This window comes from Corvus cornix, chromosome 1 (genome assembly GCF_000738735.6).
Source record: "Corvus cornix cornix isolate S_Up_H32 chromosome 1, ASM73873v5, whole genome shotgun sequence".
NCBI classification, from domain to species: domain Eukaryota; kingdom Metazoa; phylum Chordata; class Aves; order Passeriformes; family Corvidae; genus Corvus; species Corvus cornix.
The window spans coordinates 116,606,619-116,626,451 of NC_046332.1; the positions used below are offsets into that span (position 1 = coordinate 116,606,619).

Sequence of the window (19,833 nt, forward strand, 5' to 3'; positions counted from 1 at the left end):
GGTCCTTATTGCTGGGATATCCAGGTCTTTAGCCAGCAGCACCGTGGCACCTCTAAATTTTCACTTAAAATTGTGATAAATTCCCATCAGTGGCACTGCCACATTTTCTTTTTTTTTCCCACTGGATTCCTGTCCATGCCTACCCAGACAAAACTTCTCCTCAGATTGTCACAGCTGGTAGAGAGAGCCAAGGTACTTAAAAACCTGGCTCTTCCTCCCCTGCTTTCATTATGGATTTTTAAAACCTCTTTTGAACTGAGGATTTTTTTATTCCCTGCTTCTGAATAAATGCTTATTTTCAAAATGTTGGGGTTTTTTTTTTTTCTGAAAAGAAATCCTGCTGCACTGTCAGTGAGAAGGGCAGGATGACCTAACCCATCATTTTCTTCTCCAACTTCTCTGATTCTATGATTCATAAAGCAATTTCTGTTTTTATGAGCTAAGTCCATGGGGAAAATCATTAGCAGTAACCAGATCAAGAGTAGTGCTCCTGATGAAAATACTTTTGGTTAGGAAATTGGTAGAAATAGTCTGAGCCTTAAATTAAATATTTCCCTTAGGCCATCTGACCTACTGTGTACATCTGCAGAAAAATTAGGTTTTTTTCTTCTTTTGACTGCTTTTTCCTGCTTTTCCTCATTGAATTGTTTTAACCTACATAGCTCTGAAAAATTCACTCATGGCCCAGATGCCGGAAAATGATGCAAAAGGAAAAGGCTGCATGGATTTAGCCTTGGTCTAAAGCTAAGCTGGGCATTTAATGTCATTATTCCCTGTTGGATATGTAGTTTTCCCAAATACTTTAGGGGGAAAAAAAATTACTGAAGAGTGGGATGCTGAGAATTGGGGAGAGAGGGAATATATTGCTGAGCAGGAGATAAGAAGGAGCCTAAAAAGCTGCTGGTTCTGTTCTGAAGGAAATCTTGCCCTGCCTGAGGTCATTTTTAGGGAAATCCCAAGAACCTTTTCATAATATAATAATAATAAAATTCAAACTGTTCCCCAAAAAAAGCCTTTTCGTCCCAATGGGCTGAAATAATATTAATGCCTTTATTTCTTATTCATTTTCTGCTGCAAGTGCCTCATATTTTGGAAACAGAGACGGAATTGTACCAAATAACAACTTAGAAACCATAAAAGTGAAGCATTTTGTTATTGGAATATAGCCAGCACATAAATTTCAGTGGTGGATTATCAGATCCTTTGCTTCACCTGGAATTACCGGGTCTGAGAGCTGCTTAGGAGAAAAGACATGAAGGAGGTCCCAACACAGGGAGGACGTGGAGCTGCTGGAGAGAGGCCAGAGGAGGCACCAGGATGAGCAGAGGGATGGAGCAGCTCTGCTGGGAGGAAAGGCTGCGAGAGCTGGGATTGTTCAGCCTGGAGAGGAGAAGCTTTGGGCTGAGCTCAGTGTGGCCTTGCAGGGCCTGAAGGAGCTGCAGGAAAGCTGGAGAGAGACAATTCCCAAGGCATGGAGGGCCAGGAGCCAGGGAGTGGCTTCCCAGTGCCAGAGGGCAGAGCTGGATGGGAGATTGGGCAGGAATTGTTCCCTGGGAGGGTGGGCAGGCCCTGGCACAGGGTGCCCAGAGCAGCTGGGGCTGCCCCTGGATCCCTGGCAGTGCCCAAGGCCAGGCTGGACATTGGGGCTTGGAGCAGCCTGGCACAGTGGGAGGTGTCCCTGCCATGGCAGGGGTGGGATGGGATGGGCTTTGAGGTCCCTCCCAACCCAAACCATTCCATGATACAAATTCTATAGGAAAGCAAAGTCACCTCATTTCCAATACATGCTTCTAATTTTTTTTTTAATTTTGAACAAAATTTCTGAATCTCTGAATTCTAACAGGTGAAGATCTCATTAAGGAAAGACAGGAATCTTGGTTTCAAGGCCTTTTGTCTGGAGCTATAACTGAAACATGATTATTTCATGGCAAACTTCCAGCCACTCCTGAGCTGTCCTTCTTCCTTAAATCCCATCTAACCCTCCTCTCTGTCAGTTTGAAGCCATTCTCCGTTGTCCTGTCACTCCATGCCCTGGTGAAAATCCCTCTCCATCCTTTTTGTAGCCCCTTGATGTACTGGATGGAATTGATGGACTTTAACTGGTTGGCAGTGCAAAGGATTATTAAATTTATGGGAATGCCTGGCACTTTCTGGCAGAGCAGTGGTGGTGAGGATCCTTTATGTCCTATCAAGAAGTTGGACCTCAGTAGGTTTTTAATACTCCCATCCTTGAGGTTTCATGGTGCAGACACTCCTTTTCCTTATGGAATGGGATTCCTTTCCCTGGCATTTTTCAGTCTCACAGCTGAGTCGGGAGAGCTGAGATTAGGTGATGTGAGGCAGGGAATTTGTAATTTATTTAGTTCAATAAAATACTGAAATATGTGGAGCAGGAAACCTGGTGACAGCACCTCTTTTCTGGGAGTGCAGGAGATCCTATGTATTTGCTTCCCAAATTATTTGGCTTTTTTTTATTGAAACATAGAAGTGTTGACAGGACAAGCTCCTTCCCTGAGAAATCAGGGACACGGGAAGCCAGAGCTGCTGCACTGTGGGTTAGGGATGAAGTAAAGTCTGGCCCACTCCTGCAGAAATTATTTCCACTCCTTTTCTCAGTCACTTCATCCCACACAGCTCTTTTTTCACCCCTCTTGAATGAATGGGATTTCAAATCAAATCATTTTGGTGACCCTCCTTGATATCTCTCTGCTGAAATCAGTGGGAAGTGCTCTGAGCTGTGACAAAACCAGGATCAGCTGAATGCAGATTAGATTATTTCTGAACGTGTTTCACTAAGCCTGACTTTCTCCTGCACTCACTACAAAGGTTTTGTAGCTGTTCAAATCAGTGAACAAGATGGAGATCTTTTGGGAAGGGAGAACATTTTCCATAGGAATAGGAAAACGTGAGGGAATAAAAGCTTTGAAGCAGATGCTGGGGCTGGGAAAGGATGGGCCTGGAACTGGATCCTGCAGTGGAGCTGCCTGTTGTGGGTTTTAGGGAGTTATTTTGCCTTTACCCTTCCCAGAAGGAGATTTGCTGGCAAAGCTGGGCTGTTGGAGCATCAATCACGCTGTTCGTCAGGATTGGCAGATGAGAAGTTTTCCTTCAGAGTTTTCCTTCCCTCTGTGTCCTAATCCCTTCACCCAGCTCCGCACAGGAGGTGGGAGACAGGGTCTCCTCTTCCTCAGCTCCTGAGGGGGCTGGGAGAAGGGAGAGGGAAACTTCCACCCCTCCTGGAGAGCTCAGACGCTCCTGTTCGCCAAAGAAGAATTTGGCAGTGCTAGACCTTTTTTTAAACCTCAGTTTTTGAGGAGATTCCTTACTTATGAGTTCCCCAAAACACCACATGTGTGAGGGAAAGGCTGCAGGAAGCTGTGCAGCATTTTCGGTGAACAGCCCCTATTTTTTTTCTCAAAATACAACTGGAAAGAGTGAAAATCCACCTGCACTGCAGTTCCTCCCAGCTTTGCCCGCCCTGGATTATCAGCTGTAGCATCCCCTCCTCGCAGGCCCACACAAAACACCACCAGCTTTTGCTTCATCGTGGTGAACAATGCAAAAAACGCTTTCCTTTTGCTCTGCATCTCCATTTGTGCTCCTGCTCTTTGGGAATTGCAATGAGGAAATGCCTTTTCTCTCAGCATTAATGAGAAATCTCGCTCAGGCTGATGCTGTGTCTGCGCTGTGCCAGGGTGTGCAAAGCGTGAGGGAGAGAATGCTTGGGAGAGAAATGGGTTCTTCCAGTGCCTGAAGGGGCTCCAGGAGAGCGGCAGAGGGATTTTTGACAAGGGGAGGAGGGCCAGGAGCCAGGGAATGGCTTCCCAGTGCCAGAGGGCAGGGCTGGATGGGAGATTGGGCAGGAATTGTTCCCTGGGAGGGGTGGGCAGGCCCTGGCACAGGGTGCCCAGAGCAGCTGGGGCTGCCCCTGGATCCCTGGCAGTGCCCAAGGCCAGGTTGGAGCAATCTGGGATAGTGGAAGGTGTCCCTGCCCACGACAGGGATTTAAGGTCCCTCCCAACCCAAAGCATTCCATGATTCCATGAGAGGCTGTCTCAACTCTGCACTGGAATCATCAGGGCAGGAGTTGTCTGCCCTACAAGGACATGATGTCCTCATAAATCACTTAAACACATCCTAAAGAGGTGGAAGGATGGAAACATCCCTGCCTTCCTTAATCATGGAACAGATTAGGAACAGCGTGTAAAAATGGGAGGAGACACCAGAAAGAATTTACCCAGTCATAAACAAAACATGGTTACATTTTATTTTTTTTAATAGTGCCTGACCTTTGTTCCTTCATTCTTCCTTTGAGTTTGTAGCCATCAAGCCCCACATCCACCAGGCCACCTCCTGGAGCTGACCAGTCCAGAAAAGCCAGGCTGTGTCCCAACCCTCAGCACGTAAAGCTGCAGGAAAAATAAATTTATGGGCTGGTGTTGATTTAATTATTAAGGATTCTGTTTGTCTGATTCCTCCCTGCACCCGGCACCACGGGCTGTTCCTCATTACCTGCCCCACGTATCTTCCCAATCTCACCACAAACAGTTTGGGTTGACCACACCACTTCCCTCTTGAAAGTTAATCCAGTTTGACTCACCCTGCACTGCTCAGGCCGAGCCAAGGAAAACAAGGCAAAGAATAACCTGCTTGTATCCAGTTTGGAAACTTCTCAGAGGCCCTGCTTTCAGAATGCTCCACAGTAGCTCACTATATCTCCCTGCAGCTGCAGAGAAAATCAGGGGAACAAAAAAAAAAGAGGTTCCAGAACTCCAAATAAAGCCCAGGCAGAACCCCGTGGAATTTGTGAGCTCCCAGTTTTCAATGGAGCATTAGTCCAGAGGAGGAACCGACAGATTAAATAGCCAAACTCACCTCTGTGGAAAAACAGGTATTTTCCGCTCTTGTGTGGCAAAACCAAGCACTGGATTTGGTAAAAGCAAAGGTCTTTAGTTCAAGGGAGGTGTGTAGCCCCACTAATACTCTTTTTTGGGGCACGAGCAAAGCTACAAGTGTTCAAAGACTGAGTAGGCAGCATCCACAGGGAGCGAATTGAATTTGGTGTTGCCAAATTCCCCTGGTTTACACAAACACTGAGCCACAGGACCTGACCTTTAAGTTGCAGGTCCCTTGTTCAGCCCTGTCTGAGGGTGAGTGATGGGGACCTTTCAGCATCTGCAGATATTCACGATGAAATGTTCCTGTCTGAGCAATTCCTGTGATGTTTGTACAAGCATTTCCCTGTTTGGAGTCACTGCAGAGGTGACAAATGCCCTCATCCCTCGCTTTTCCTGCTCAGGATGAGGGAGGGGGTCCAGCTTCACCCCACCTAAGCTTAGAAATGGGATTGAGGTGCCTGAATGAGGTTCCTGTGTCCAGCAGAAACAGAACCTTCTGCCAAGGGCTGCTCTTGCACCTCGAGTCCTGGGGCAGTTTTGGGTGTCCCAATATAAGATCTGAAGCTCTTGGAGTGTGTTCCAAGGAGGCCACAAAGGTGCTGAAGGGTCTGGAGGGGCCATACAAGGAGTGGCTGAGGGCACTGGGTTTGTCCAGCTGGAGCAGAGGACACTGAGGGCAGAGCTCCCTGGAGCCAGCTCCCATCTCTGCTCCAGGGACAGGGACAGCAGCCAGGGAGCGGCTGGAGCTGGGCCAGGGCAGGGTTAGGTTGGATCTCAGGGAAAGGTTCTTCCCCCAGAGGCTGCTGGGCACTGCCCAGGCTCCCCAGGGAATGGGCACGGCCCCGAGGCTGCCAGAGCTCCAGGAGCGTTTTGGACAGCGCTGCCAGGGATGCCCAGGCTGGGATTGCTGGGGGGTCTGGGCAGGGCCAGGGGTGGGACTGGGTGATCCCTGTGGGTCCCTTCCCACTCAGGACATTCCAGGAGTCCATGACTGTGTTTCCAGCAGCTTTCCCTTGGACAGAGTTTGTTTGTGCCTGTATTTTCATTTCTTCTTGGTTGCTCCCTGAGCTGGTGCTTGAAGCTTGGGCCTCATTCTGCACCTTCTGTTTCAGACCAATCTCCAGCTCTGCTGTCTGAGCTGTGGCTGGAGGGGATTCCTGGGGCAGTTGGGGAAGATGCAAACCAGAAAGAAACAAAAGAGGCTTTTGGCAAAGCAATGCTTGACTTGGGACTCACTCAAACATTGGGATTGGGATTTTAGAAGCTGGGATGGATGGGGGAAAGGGAAAGGAAAGCAAAGGCTGTAATTTTGCAAACTCATTTGACTTTCATGATCAGCTTCTTCCCTTCAAACTCCTAACGCTCCATGACTTTTACCTCACTGCCATGACCTAATTCCTGGGGTTAATTCCAGGGAATAATTGCACTTCCACGAGAGAAAGAGAGGGCACACAGAGATTCAGCAGAGTTTTGGTGGATTTACACCAAATAATTGTGGTTTTAGTGGAAATACACTCGTGCTTTGCTGTTTGTACCTCACAGGCCTCACCAGCAGAGCTGGGGGAGAGGAGGAAAAAATTCCTGCCTCAAAAATGTGTCAGGATTGCTTTTTCTGGCTGTGGGACCTCAGGATAGACCTGAGGATTTTCATCAGGAGGAGGGAAAGAGCTGGAGAGGCCCAGCCTGGAGGACTCTGTGGTCTCACAGTCCATGGAGTGAGGGAATGCACGGCCTTCCCCAGCCTTTTTCCTGGGAATGTTCCCCTGGAGCCCTCCTGACACAACTGGACAGAGTATCAGTGATGGAAAGGGCTCCCAGCCTGAAATTAGGGCAGAAATTTGGAAATTGGCAGCCTAGGGAGGGCGTGGAGTCTCCATCTCTGGAGATATTCCAAACCCACCTGGAGGTGTTCCTGTGCCACCTGCTCCAGGTGACCCTGCTTGGACTGGGTGATCTCCAGAGGTCCCTTCCCACCCTAAAAATTCTGTGATTCTGTGAGCTGAAGTCCATTTTCTAGAATATATCAGGCAAAAGAGTCTTGATCTGGACTCTCCCCCCTGCTCTGGTTTGTTCTGAGACAGAATTCCTTCTTTTTACAAATTTTCCTCTACCTAAAATATCTGTGTGGTTTTTTTTAATAAAAGCACTGATTTTAAAAAGAAGAGCTAAGCAAAAAAAAAAAAAAAGTCAAAATATTTTTTAATTACTGTTAAAACATGTAGGAAAAAATTCCAGAACTTCCAAAGGAGTTGGGGTTTCCCCCAGGAATGTGTAAATCCTGGTTCACCTTGTTGGTGTCACTGTACACAGAAAAATGGGATCACTTGGTGGAAAAGTTAAATGCTCAGCCCAGGATTGTGCCTTAAACATCATTTATCTGCAGTTATTCCAAGTGAGGAGCAGATTTTTCCAGCCAAGGTGAGCTTTGCCAGGGAACTGCTAGGAGAATTCACCTGGAAGGGCTTTCCAGTGTCCCTCTGGATCAGCCAGGCCATGGAGTCAGGGCATATCCAGCCTCATTCCCACATTTCCCAGCTCCTCGTGCCTGCAGCCAGGTGGGGGCTGATGACCAACACTGCTCCTGCTGCTAATTCCAGACAGAGCATGAAAATATTGGGATAATCTAAATATTGGGATAATCTCCTGTCTGCCACGCCGCTCCTTCTGTCTGGAAATGAGGCTTGTGCTGTCCAGCACTCTAAAAAAAACAGGAAGAAAAGCTATGATTGCTGATGAATCTCCCTGAAACTCTGCCTGCCTGATTTGTGCTCACCACAGCAATGATATTTGTCACTGAAGTAATCCAAAATGTCCTAGAGGGTCTCAGATTCCATTTTGAGAGAGTTTTTACGTGATTTTTAAACAGTGTTGAAGAGGTTGGTGAGCTCTGCCACTGAGCTGATCCTTCTGATGTGCAGAGAGGAGATCAGGGGAAAAGGGTGGGCAAAGAATTTGATCTCTGGGATATCTGGCACGTAGGAAAACAGTGTTTAGGCATTGTTAGCCGAAGAAAGATGCTTTTTTTGCAAGCGTTATAGTTGATTTTAAAGCATTTCCCAGCTTGGTAATAATACAGAAGCATTCTATTTTAATTAATAGAATCCCAGAATTGGGTTGGGAGGGACCTCAAACTCATCCCATTCCACCTCCTGCCCTGCAGGGACACCTTCCACTATCCCAGGTTGCTCCAAGCCCTGTCCCTGAACACTTCCAAGGGTGAGGAATTCATTTCTTTACAAGAATATATTCTTTTTTTGCACTAAACACAGTGTGTTCACTTCCTGGAATTATGTATGTGAGTTAGTTCCCTCTCATCACTGTACAAAATAATTGCAATAATTTCAGTTTCATTTCAGAACAATGTCCAGCACTTCATTAACTGGGCACAAAGAAATGTGGGTGATTTTCTACCCCACTAATGCCAGAGCCAACCCAAAACCCTGAATAAAACCTGCCCTGAAAAGAGGAGATGCTTGGATCAAGGTCCAAAGTGCTGCCAAAGCAGACAGGTTTCTTTAAACTCACTCCTTACTTTGGTAAAGCCTGGCCAGACACTGCATTTTCCTGGGAATAATCCACTTTTTGGGTGTGAAAAGTTTCCTTTTCCACACAGGAAAAAAGGGGGGGTCAGAGGAGAGAAAGGGAGGAATTCAGGGAGAAAGGCTCAGCTTAATTAAACTGCCCTGTTGTGGTTTAACCCCAGGAGCAACTAAAGCACACTGACCCCCCACCTTCCCTGGTGGGATGGGGAGGGAATTGGGAAAAGAAGCCCCTGTGGGTTGGGATAAGGACAGCTTAATAATTGAAATTGAAATCATTTTAAGAATTGAAATTTTAAAACGAATAAAGCAAAAGGAGGTAACAAAAGGAGAGAAATAAAACCTTTCCCTGATCTCCAGCCCAAACCTTCCCAGACACAGCTCCAAGACTTTCCCTCAGGTGCCTGTATGCTGATTTGGGAGTGGATGAGAAGTGACAGAAGAGTGGAGTAATTAAAAGGAAAAAAATTTGGTTAAAAGACAAAAAGAAACCCCATGAAATCATAGAATGGTTTGGTTTGGAAGGGACCTTAAAGATCACTTAATTCTACCCCTGCCATGGACAGGGATATCCCTTAATCCATCCCAGCAGTGTTTACTTGTGAAATGGTCCTGGTTTTCCACAAGAATTCCAGCTGGAAGAAGGAGAGGAGCGATGCCTTTCCTTGGCCTCTGCTTTACCCAATTCTGCCTCTCTGAGCCTGAAAGGCATCTAAGGAAGCCTTCAAAAATCCAAAAGAATTAAAGGAAAATCCAAAGCATGAAAGGAAAACTCAAAAATTGAAGGAAAACTCAAAATTTAAAAGGAAGGTAAAGGAAACCTGGTTCTTTTCCTGCACCTGGAGCTCTGCTCTCATCCTTTGGGGCCAGCGTGAATCCCAGACTGAGCCACCGTTCCCAGCCACCATTCCCACAAAACCAGGGACTGCCAAGGCACTTTGCTGCTGTCATTTCCACATCCCCAATCCCAACACCTGGCTGCAGGCCGAGGCTGAACGTTCCACAGTCTCTCAAAGTCCATAAAACTGCATTTCCCTGCCATTAAGAGGGGAAGCACTTTCATGTTGCCTCGCTGTAAAAGTCTCGGAAGAGCCAATGTTTTCCCTGCCCTCCCTGTGTAATATTCCATGTAAAAAAAAAAAAAAACCCTCCTTGACCTCACTCAGGCAGCATTTGGAAGGGATAAGGTAAAAAACAAACCAAACCAAAAAGCCCCCAAACCCTGTGGTTTAGCCAAGCTGGCTGCATGTCCTATTTATTCCAGCGTCCCCAGCACCCACCCTGCAACCTGAGGGGAAAAATTGTTGCTTTTTTCTTCTCTCTGCTGATTGATCCTTGTCAAAAAAGCTCTGGGGACACAGGGAGGGGACGAGGGCAGTGGTTCCACCTCGTGTGAGCTCTGTGCCAAGGTCTTCCTTCAACAGCTGGAAGTTTGAGTGTTTTCCATCAAGATTTGTGGCACCTCGTGGCCAAAGCGGCTAAGCAGAGCCAGAGCAGCTTCCAAGCACCTTCCTGCTGCTCTTTTTTCATCCTGGAAAAGGGAGGTCTGGGCTTGTGGTCACCTCACGGGACTGGGAGCAGAGCAGCTGTCACAGGGTCACCTCCTGGCCGTGGGCAAGGCACCTCATTCCTCTGTCATTCCATTTCCCACCTGGCTAAAGGGTTAATAACAGTGCTGGCCTTGCCGGGGTGAGCTGAGGATAAGTTGCCTGCCCCAGCAAGGTGTTTAGAATGCAACTTCAAAGCAGAGCTAATAAACACCAAAATACAAGTCACCCTCACAAAGCCCTGCCTGTGCTTTGAGAGTGGCTTGGGAGAACTATTTATGTTTGGTACATTTTTCTGGCACAGTTCTTCACTCTCTTTCTGCAGAGCTCTGGTGCCAAACGGGTTCTGTGCAGCCCGAGTAGGAGAAATATAAAATCGATTTTCTGGCTGGGGACAGGGAGGGTAAAGAGGCACTTCTGGAGCTGCATCTTGAGGTGACAATTGCCTGGTGTTGATTCTGAGTGCTTCCCACCCAAAATTAAAATCTAGGCACAAAACCAGCAGAGTTCTCCTGAGGAAGAGCCTGTTGGTGCTGATCTTTCTTCCTTGCATTGACACAAATGGAATTTCCACAAATTCAGGGGATGAGACAGATCCTGGCTGTGCCCCTGCACTCCTGGGAATCCCAGGTTATGGAAGAGGCTTCATGCAGGAGGCTGAAGGCTGAAACACCCCCAGAATTCAGCTGGATGCTCTGGGGAAGCACAAGAAGGGGTGAAGGGGTCCAGGAGTTTCACATGGTAGATGCAGGGTGTGGAGATATCTTGGAAATCAGGAGGAATTCTGGATATCAGAGAGAATTTTGGACATCAGGAGGGATTTTGTCACAGAAAGGGGTGTTAAACATTCAAATGGGCTGCCCAGGGAGGTTTGGAGTGCCCATCCCAGGGGGTGTCCAGTGGACGTGGCACTCAGTGCTCTGGGCTGGGGACAAGGTGGGCATCGGGCACAGCTGGGACTGGCTGGGCTGGGAGGGCTTTTCCAGCCTCAGGGATCCTGGGATTCTGTGAGGCAGGCAGAGATCCTCCCATCAGCCTGGCAACAGCCTGAACTGTGGGGTTCAGGAGAGGTGGGAGGGGAAGGGGAGGGCACAGGGGGTCAAACTTGGCCTTCCTGCACTCCTTTAAAAGCAGGAGATGTCTGAGGAGACTGAAATCGGGAATAAATGCCAGTGTGGGGCTGGATTTGGAAGGATGTGGCTCTTGGCTCTGCCAGCCCTGGGTAGAGCCTGTTGGAGCTTAAAATAATCCCCATGGATGAGGTATTTTACACATCTTGTGTGACTCCACATGTTGGCATTCACATCCAGGGTCAGGAGCCCAAGGCTTGAGGAACTTCCAGCTTTTCTTTGCTGACAAATGCAGCATTTGCTCCCAACCAACCAGAATGTCAGAAAAAAGTCCTTTTCAGCTGTCTTTGCTTCTCCGCTCCTTTTTTATTTCTATTTCTTCTTTTTTTTTTTTTTTTTTTTTTTTTAAGCCCTAATGGGTCTCTTTAATGACGAAACCACCGCTATATAATATGTCTTTTTATATTTTAATTCCTTCCCCCTCCCCTTGGGATAATTTACAGCACAGTGTGGAATCTGAGACAGTTCAAGCTGTGCCAAAGGGCCTGGCAAGGGGAAGAAATGCCGAGCCACTGAGATTTGGAACCATAAGACGAGTTATAAAATTTAATTTTAGAAATGCAGCTACTGGGAACTGCTTTTAAATGCACATTTTCCTTTTAGTGCATAAAATGGGCCTGTGTTTTGATGGAGCTGTCAGGGTGGCTTGAAAGAGTTCTCTGTAGAGGAAGGGGCCTACAGGGCTCTGCAGAGAACTTTTGCTGCTTATTCGCTGATATTCAACGTTTTGAGAGGGATTTTTAAGAATGTTTATGTTTGTGTGGAATAAGGGACAGTGGATAAAACAAAATAAAATAATGCCAACTTTTTATATAATCATGGAATGGTTTGGGTTGGAAAGGACCTTAAAGTTCATCCCATTCCCACCCCTGCCATGGCAGGGACACCTCCCACTGTGCCAGGCTGCTCCAAGCCCCAATGTCCAGCCTGGCCTTGGGCACTGCCAGGGATCCAGGAGCAGCCCCAGCTGCTCTGGGCACCCTGTGCCAGGGCCTGCCCACCCTGCCAGGGAACAATTCCTGCCCAAGATCCCATCCAGCCCTGCCTTCATTCACCTTAAGGACATTCCCCCCTTTCCTTGTCACAAGTTCCGTTGTTTCTTCAAGGGAACAAGTAGAAAAATAAAGATGCTTGACATCTGGCTGGAGATTTGACCTGCATTCCTGCCAGGGCAACAGTGTCCGATGGAAAGAAGGACAAGAGATAAGGCACAAAGATCCATGAGGCAGCTGATTTCCTGAGACAAATCCAGTGTACAGAAATCATGGAATCATAGAATAGAATCATGGAGTATCCTGAGCTGGAAGGGACCCACAGGACCGTGAGTCCAGCCCCTGGCCCCGCACAGACACCCCAGCGATCCCACCCTGGGCATCCCTGGCAGCGCTGTCCAAACACTCCTGGAGCTCTGGCAGCCTTGGAGCTGTGACTGTGAAAAGGCTGCGAGAGCTGGGATTGTTCAGCCTGGAGAGGAGAAGCTTTGGGCTGAGCTCAGTGTGGCCTTGCAGGGCCTGAAGGAGCTGCAGGAAAGCTGGAGAGAGACAATTCCCAAGGCATGGAGGGCCAGGAGCCAGGGAATGGCTTCCCAGTGCCAGAGGGCAGGGCTGGATGGGAGATTGGGCAGGAATTGTTCCCTGGGAGGGTGGGCAGGCCCTGGCACAGGGTGCCCAGAGCAGCTGGGGCTGCCCCTGGATCCCTGGCAGTGCCCAAGGCCAGGCTGGACATTGGGGCTTGGAGCAGCCTGGGACAGTGGAGGGTAGAAATGGGTCATCTTAGTCCTTCCAGCTGAATCTGGATGTGTCACAATGCTGCCCTGAGTCTCCAGGACCTTCCCTGTCCCCTCCCAGCCCTGGAGCTTCATGGGACTGTGCTCCAAGGGCTGCTCTGGGAAGTGCTGGAGCCTGTAATTCCCATGTGGCTGTGCCCAAGTGCCCTGTGCCCTGGCTGATGCTCTAAATTCAGCATTTCCTCTCTTAGAGCTGAGTGTCTGATGGGACCTCACATTCCCAAAGCTCCCAGTGCCACCAAGAGAAACTTCATTACTCCAGTTTCAATTCTGCCAGTGTTTATTTCCCATTCCTGTCCATAAAACCATTGCAAAAGGATCCAAAAGCAGGATTTGTTTGGGTTTGTTATTTTAGAGCCCCATCGCACTTTTCTGATTGTGGTGCCTGGGGACAACCTGGGATTGAATTTTTGAGGAGTTATCCCAGTGCAGGTTTAGCACAGGGGCCATTTCCTCCTTTTAGAAACTGTGGAGAGGGTAGGAAAGCCCTGAAATTGTCAGTGGATCTGGTTCTTCAGCCTAGGGGACATCTCAGGCTTCCCCACGATAAGATTGCAATGCTTGAGAGGTGATTTCAGTTTCGATTCAGACAGTCCCAGATTAGGCCCTTCACCAGTGGATCAGCGGTTGCAAAAACAAGGGGGAAAAAATGAAAAATAAACCAAAACCAACCGACCTCATGTACCAAGTGAGCTTTTCTGATCTTTTTCCCCCCCCTCCCACACTAGGACATCGGCAGAAAATAGATGAGCAGACAAAGCCCGGCAGCTTGTCCTTTTCTGAGCGTCTGAGCGAGCTGGAGCAGTTGCGTCGCACGGCCATGAGGGTCAGCCCACACCACCCAGCCCCCACACCCAACCCTCGAGCCTCCTTGAACCACAGCACAGCTTTTAACCCTCAGCCTCAGAGTCAGATTCAGGGTAAGTACCCAAAATCCTCCCCCCACTCGCCCACCTCCATCGCCGTGGCCGCCACGGGCCCATGGCCCTGCTGTGCTTCCATCTCATCTTGGTTCTCCTTGGGTATCTCTGACACATGAGAGCCTTTAAGGAGTGAAAAGAGGGGCTTCCCAATGGATGTTGGAATTTTGAGAAGCCCGAATTTTAAGCCTGGCAGGTTTTAAGGGGTTCTTTTAGGGGGTCCGTTCTAATCCTCCCCCCGCTCACCCACCTCCATCTCCACGGCCTTCATGGGCTCACAGGCCCTGCTGTGCTTCCATCTCTTCTTGGTTCTCCTTGGATATCTTTGTTACATGAATGCCTATAAGGAGTGAAAAGAGGGGCTTCCCAATGGATGTTGGAATTTTGAGAAGCCCGAATTTTAAGCCTGGCAGGTTTTAAGGGGTTCTTTTAGGGGGTCCATTCTAATCCTCCCCCCGCTCGCCCACCTCCATCCCCGCGGCCCTCACGGGCCCATGGCCCCGCTGTACTTCCATCTCTTCTTGGTTCTCCTTGGATATCTCTGACACATGAGAGCCTTTAAGGAGTGAAAAGAGGGGCTTCCCAATGGATGTTGGAATTTTGGGAAGCCTGGCAGGTTTTAAGGGGTCCATTCTAATCCTCCCCTTGCTCGCCCGCCTCCATCCCCACGGCCTAACGGGGCCATGGCCCCGCTGTGCTTCCACCTCTTCAGGGCTCTCCTTGGATATCTCTGCCATGTGAATGCCTATAAGGAGTGAAAAGAGGGGCTTCCCGATGGATGTTGGAATTTTGGGAAGCCTGGCAGGTTTTCAGGGCTCCATTCTGTGTCTTCCCAGTGTCAGCACAGCTCGTGGGGTTTGTTATCCTCACCTGTGCCTCGGAACACCTGCAGAGCCATTGTTGTCTTGCAAAGCCAGGCCTTTTTCCAGGTGTATTTCCCAATGGGTATTTGTCCATGAGTGTGCTGGAGGCAGAGGGAAATACTGTCAACACCTTGCTTTGACCTTTCCCAGGAAGGCAGCAGCAAAGAGACCTTTGGAAGGCAGCAGCAAAGAGAGCTTTGCAATGTGCTTCCTTCCCTAAAACTTTTCCCTGAGTGCTGGGACTTTCTTAGGACAGGCTGCTTTGGAGGGATTTCTGTGGCTGGTGGTTTTTCAGTGGGTTTTGTTGGAATGAAAACCTGCAAAAGGGTGACTCAGGATTTCCTCCCAGGCTCGGATGAAACCGAGTCATCCAGCTTGGAATCTTATCTGGCATCACCTAGAGTTGAGTCTGTCCCTGCTGAAATTCCTGCTGAAATTTGGGCACTGGGTCAGGTCACTGTTATAGCTGATCCTATAAAAATGCAGATTTGTGGGGAGCTGGACCCAAAAACGTGGCATGGTGTTGGTTTTAGCAGGTGCTATTCCTAACAGAGTTTTCCCCTATTCTTCCAACTAGAATGAAATGGGCTCAGTCAAGGTTTTCTGCTGGGCTGTTGGAGAGGAATAGTTACTGGGAACTAATAAGTTCTTATTTTGGGATTTATTTTTAAGAGCAGAGCGCTCTTTCCTGCAGGCAGGGAAGGTTGTCACTCACCTAAGGCAACACTTGGAACTTTCCTTTCTTCCCAGGGCTTGGAAGATCTGTGGCTTAGTGGAATTATTGCAAATCTGCTGGGTTTGGGATATATTTGAGAATCATAGAATCAGGGAATGGTTTGGGTTGGAAGGGACCTTAAATATCATTTAGTTTCAACCCAAACCATGGGCAGGGACACTTTGCACTATCCCAGGCTGCTCCAAGCCCCTTCCAAGATGACCTTGGACACTTCCAGGGATTGGGGCAGCCAAAAAATTCTGTGGGCAACTTGTGCCTTTCTCACAGGGAAGATTTTCTCCCCAGTATCCAACCTAACCCTACTAAACCCCACTGATTTCACCACTAAAACCCAACAAATTACCACGTGCTGTACAAAGCAAAAAGAAACTGGAAGCACCACCCAGCTCCTCCCCCTGGCTGGAGCAATTCCAGGTCAGCTCAGGTGAAGGATCCCCTCACATTCCCCTCACTTCTTTCCCTGATTTGCAGAGCAGACCACGTTGGGTTTCTCCTGCTCACGGCTCCGTTCCGAGAAAAGAAAACACATTTTATTGTGGCTGCTCAGCACAGACGTGGGTGGAGGTATCGGTGGCAGCCTCACATTCTTCAGCTTCTTGGGAACACTTTCTGCTCAGCAGAGTATCAGGTTTAACAGCCAGGATCCCTCTTCCCTGCTTCCCTGTGGAATTCCCGATGGGTTTTTCACGCTGGGCCCTGGATCCAGCTGCTCCCTCCAGGAATAGTTGTAGGAGGTCGCTGGGCTTTGCTGTTTCAAACAGGATTTTGATGTGTATCACCTGTGGATGTAGCTCAGCCATGGATGTTTCCTCAGGGATATTCTCCTTTTCTCCTGGTTCCACTTTCCCTCCCAAACGTGTGTTGTCTGTTGAGGATGGAAATTGTTGGGGCTTGCAGTGGATATTAGGGAAATAAACCCCAAACTGAAGCCTCTCTCATTTGTCTGTTGCCATCACCTTTTAACTTTCAGGCTCATCTTTTCAGGGTCGCATTATCACAGCAGGAAAAAAGGGATGGGGTGGGAAGGAGGTCCAGCACCATCATTTTTTCCTGGGTGATCAAAGTGTGACTGGGTTAGGGTTGATCTGTGTGATCTCAGAGGAGTTGGGATATTTCATTTCTTTTTATTATTATTTTTGTTTATTCAGTTTCAGAGCAGAGACCTCCAAACCAAGGGAGGGAAGGGAGAAGGAAAGGCTGCCAGAGCTGGGATTGTTCAGCCTGGAGAGCAGAAGCTTTGGGGTGAGCTCAGTGTGGCCTTGCAGGGCCTGAAGGAGCTGCAGGAAAGCTGGAGAGAGACAATTCCCAAGGGCTGGAGGGACAGGACCCAGGGAATGGCTTCAAACAGACAGAAATTAGGGTTAGATGGGATATTGGGAAGAAATTCCTGGCTGTGAGCATGGTGAGGCCCTGGCACAGGGTGCCCAGAGCAGCTGGGGCTGCCCCTGGATCCCTGGCAGTGCCCAAGGCCAGGCTGGACACTGGGGCTTGGAGCAGCCTGGGACAGTGGGAGGTGTCCCTGCCATGGCAGGGGTGGCACTGGATGGGCTTTAAGATCCCTTCCCACCCAAACCAGTCTGAGATCTTGTGATTCCACGAAAACCAAAACACTTCTGAACATCCCATTTCCACACCTCCCTGCCCATTTTGCATCCTGAAACATTTCTGGTGAAACTTTCTCACTGAAGAGAGCACACAGGGCTTTTTATAAGACAACCCCCCCCATCCATCACTAAATTCCAAGCAGTGTCCCAAAACCTTGCTTTAACTCCCACCAGTAGGAACCACAAGTTGCTCCTCCACTCATCCAAACCCACTTATCTTTTTTTTTTTTCCTAAAAATACAAAACTAAAAGAGAGATCTCAGAGCAGTTCTTGGATGGCAAGGGCAGGCTGCCATGCCACCAAACCGCTCTTTATTTGTTGAGGTTTTCAGCTAGAAAAGGATCGAGGTTCATTTTAATTTCCTATTTTAGCAACTCTTGAACGGGAGCAGAAAACCTTTTGTGTCACGGATACAAATCCACGGCAAGAGTTCTGTTCAGAGCCCATAAATTGCTTTAATCGAGTTTTCTGCTTCTTTCATATCACAAGGAGGGAGCCACGTCCACCTGTTCCCTTGGAAGTTTTATCCACAGCCAATTCCCAGAGCAAAGGGGAATGGGAGGGGAGGAAAAGCTTCCACCACATGGTTCAAGTTGAGATTACTTTGTGCCAGAACCGAGTGTAAAATGTCAAAGGATTTGACCTCCACACAGATGAAAAAGGAGATTCTGACCTCAACTCACCCCTTCCTTTGCGCAGAGGGGGGGAAAAAACCAGCCAGAGCCATGTGAGCTGTGCTGAGGGGTTTAGACCCTTGAGAAGCATTTAAATTTCAACTTATAATAAATATAAATATACCTGTCTGTGTATTAAGGTTGAGTTTCTCCCAACACCAGCCTGGAGCAAACACTAAATCCACAATTCCGGATTTTACAGTGGTTAAAGTTAACCAGAGTGGGCAATTCCAGAAAATCTGAACATAAGGTTCCTTTACAGCAGACGTTTTTGCAGGGCCAACAGAAATATTTGAAAATCCAGGCCAAGAAGATTCTTGTGGAGGCATCAATGTGGAGTTACAAAATTGCAGAAATAAATGGGGGCGTGCAATTAAATAACTTCAGTTTTTGTTTTTTAATTAGCCCAACTAATGTTCACAGAATCACAGAACCACAAATGGTTTGGGTTGGAAAAAAACCTTAAAACCAACCAGGGACTCCTTCCACTGGTCCAGGTTGCTCCAAGCTCCATCCAACCAGAATATTCTCAACTGCTTTCCAACTGTTTGGAGGTTTTCACCTGGGGACTTATTAATTACCCATAAGTTTAAAACATAAATAATAATTAATACATTTTCTCTAGGGAAAACAAATAATCACTTTAAGCTACACACTTCTGGTTCTTTTTTAGGCTTTTATGGCCTTAAAATACCTGAGTTTGCTTTTTTTTTTTTTTTTTTGAATTTTGTAACCTTAGATGTTCAGTTTCCCACTTTTATGACCAAATCAAAAATCCCTGGAAACGAGAGGCTGGAATAAAACTGCTGACAGCTCTTGAAGGGAAGAATGAGCCCTGAAAGCAAAGCAAGGGAGATCATTTAAAGCTCAGCTCTTTGAATTAACACCAAACACGAGGACTGGGGGATTATTTTGTTACGAGCCAGGCTTTTGTCTTTCTCCAGGTGCCCCACACTTTGTGTAAGAGGCATTTCAAGGTCCTCGCTATCGGGATCTTGGGCAAAAAACACAGCCTGGGTTTATCAGGGTTCCCAGGAACCAGTGAAACACAGGAGGGGAGTCAAGGGCAGCGTGGAAAACAGGGAATTGCAACGGCTTTGTTCCTCTTCCGGCTGGATCAAGCCCCAATTTTTAATATTTCCATTTTTAGTTTGGCTGAATAAGCCGTGGATTAATAGAATCAGAGGAATTTGCAGTGTTTCAGAGGGGATTTGATGGGGGTTGTCACTCTGCCCCCACATTTTGCTGCTGGAAAATGCAGTTTTCAGGCAATTTTGGCAATTGGGATTGGTGTGCTCGCAGCTCCCCAACAGATCCAGAGCCTCCCAGGATCAGGGAATTCCCAGCTCTTCCCGTTGTGTGATAGATTAAATACTGATATTTTCTCTTCCCTTGGACACCCCGGGATCTCCCTGTGTTTAACTCAGCACGTGGTGCTTTCCCAGCAGATTGTCGCCTTCCTGCGGGATTCAAAACCTCTCCATCCCAAAAAACACTCCCTGGAATGTTGAGCCAGTGCTGCCTGAGCTTGGCACTTTCCCTATCGGCTCTGCTGCATCCTCCCCTGGATAGGGCTGGATCCAGCGCTTCTGGATGTGGCTGGGTGTTCTCTCCACCCCCAGAGGGCTTCCCCACCACAGTTTGGGTCATGTCCATCCTGATCAGAGAAGATCCCCTTTAACAGAGCTCCCCTCCATCTCCTGGAGTGGGAATTTCCACCAGGAGCCTGCTCTGGATGCGGAGGAGGAAATGATCTTCCTCCTTCCCGCTGCCTTCAATGCCAGCAGCCACCAAAAACTCCAGTGTGGGGAAAAGAAGGAGCTGAAGCCACCCCGTGGTGTGGACCCAGAGCTCGAGAGCCACAGCCACAGGAAATTTGTGGAAGTGGTGATGCTTTCCCAAAATATTTTGCCAACCCAATCTGTGGAGCTGGCAGGGCTCCATCAAAAAAGGGAATTTTATAGAGAGAAATATCCTCTTCCTGAGAGCGCAGGATGTGATTGGCAATTCTTGCTCGGCAGATGATATTTCTTTAGAATTCCATGAGTAACTTCCACAGTGTTCCTTTTTGAGGAGCACTTTGGAAGTGTCATCAGATGCAGATTCATCCTGGTGTCCATTTGTGGTGTCATAAA

At 48.2% G+C, this 19,833-nt stretch overlaps 1 protein-coding gene across 1 annotated transcript in view; it reads left to right on the forward strand.

Annotated features, from left to right (window-relative positions):
* Positions 1–19,833, forward strand: part of RUNX1 (RUNX family transcription factor 1) — a 157,236-nt gene that overhangs the window by 108,906 nt on the left and 28,497 nt on the right. Inside the window, 1 exon segment of the mRNA XM_039553617.1 lies at positions 13,629–13,820. Coding sequence (XP_039409551.1) covers positions 13,629–13,820 — 192 coding nt within the window.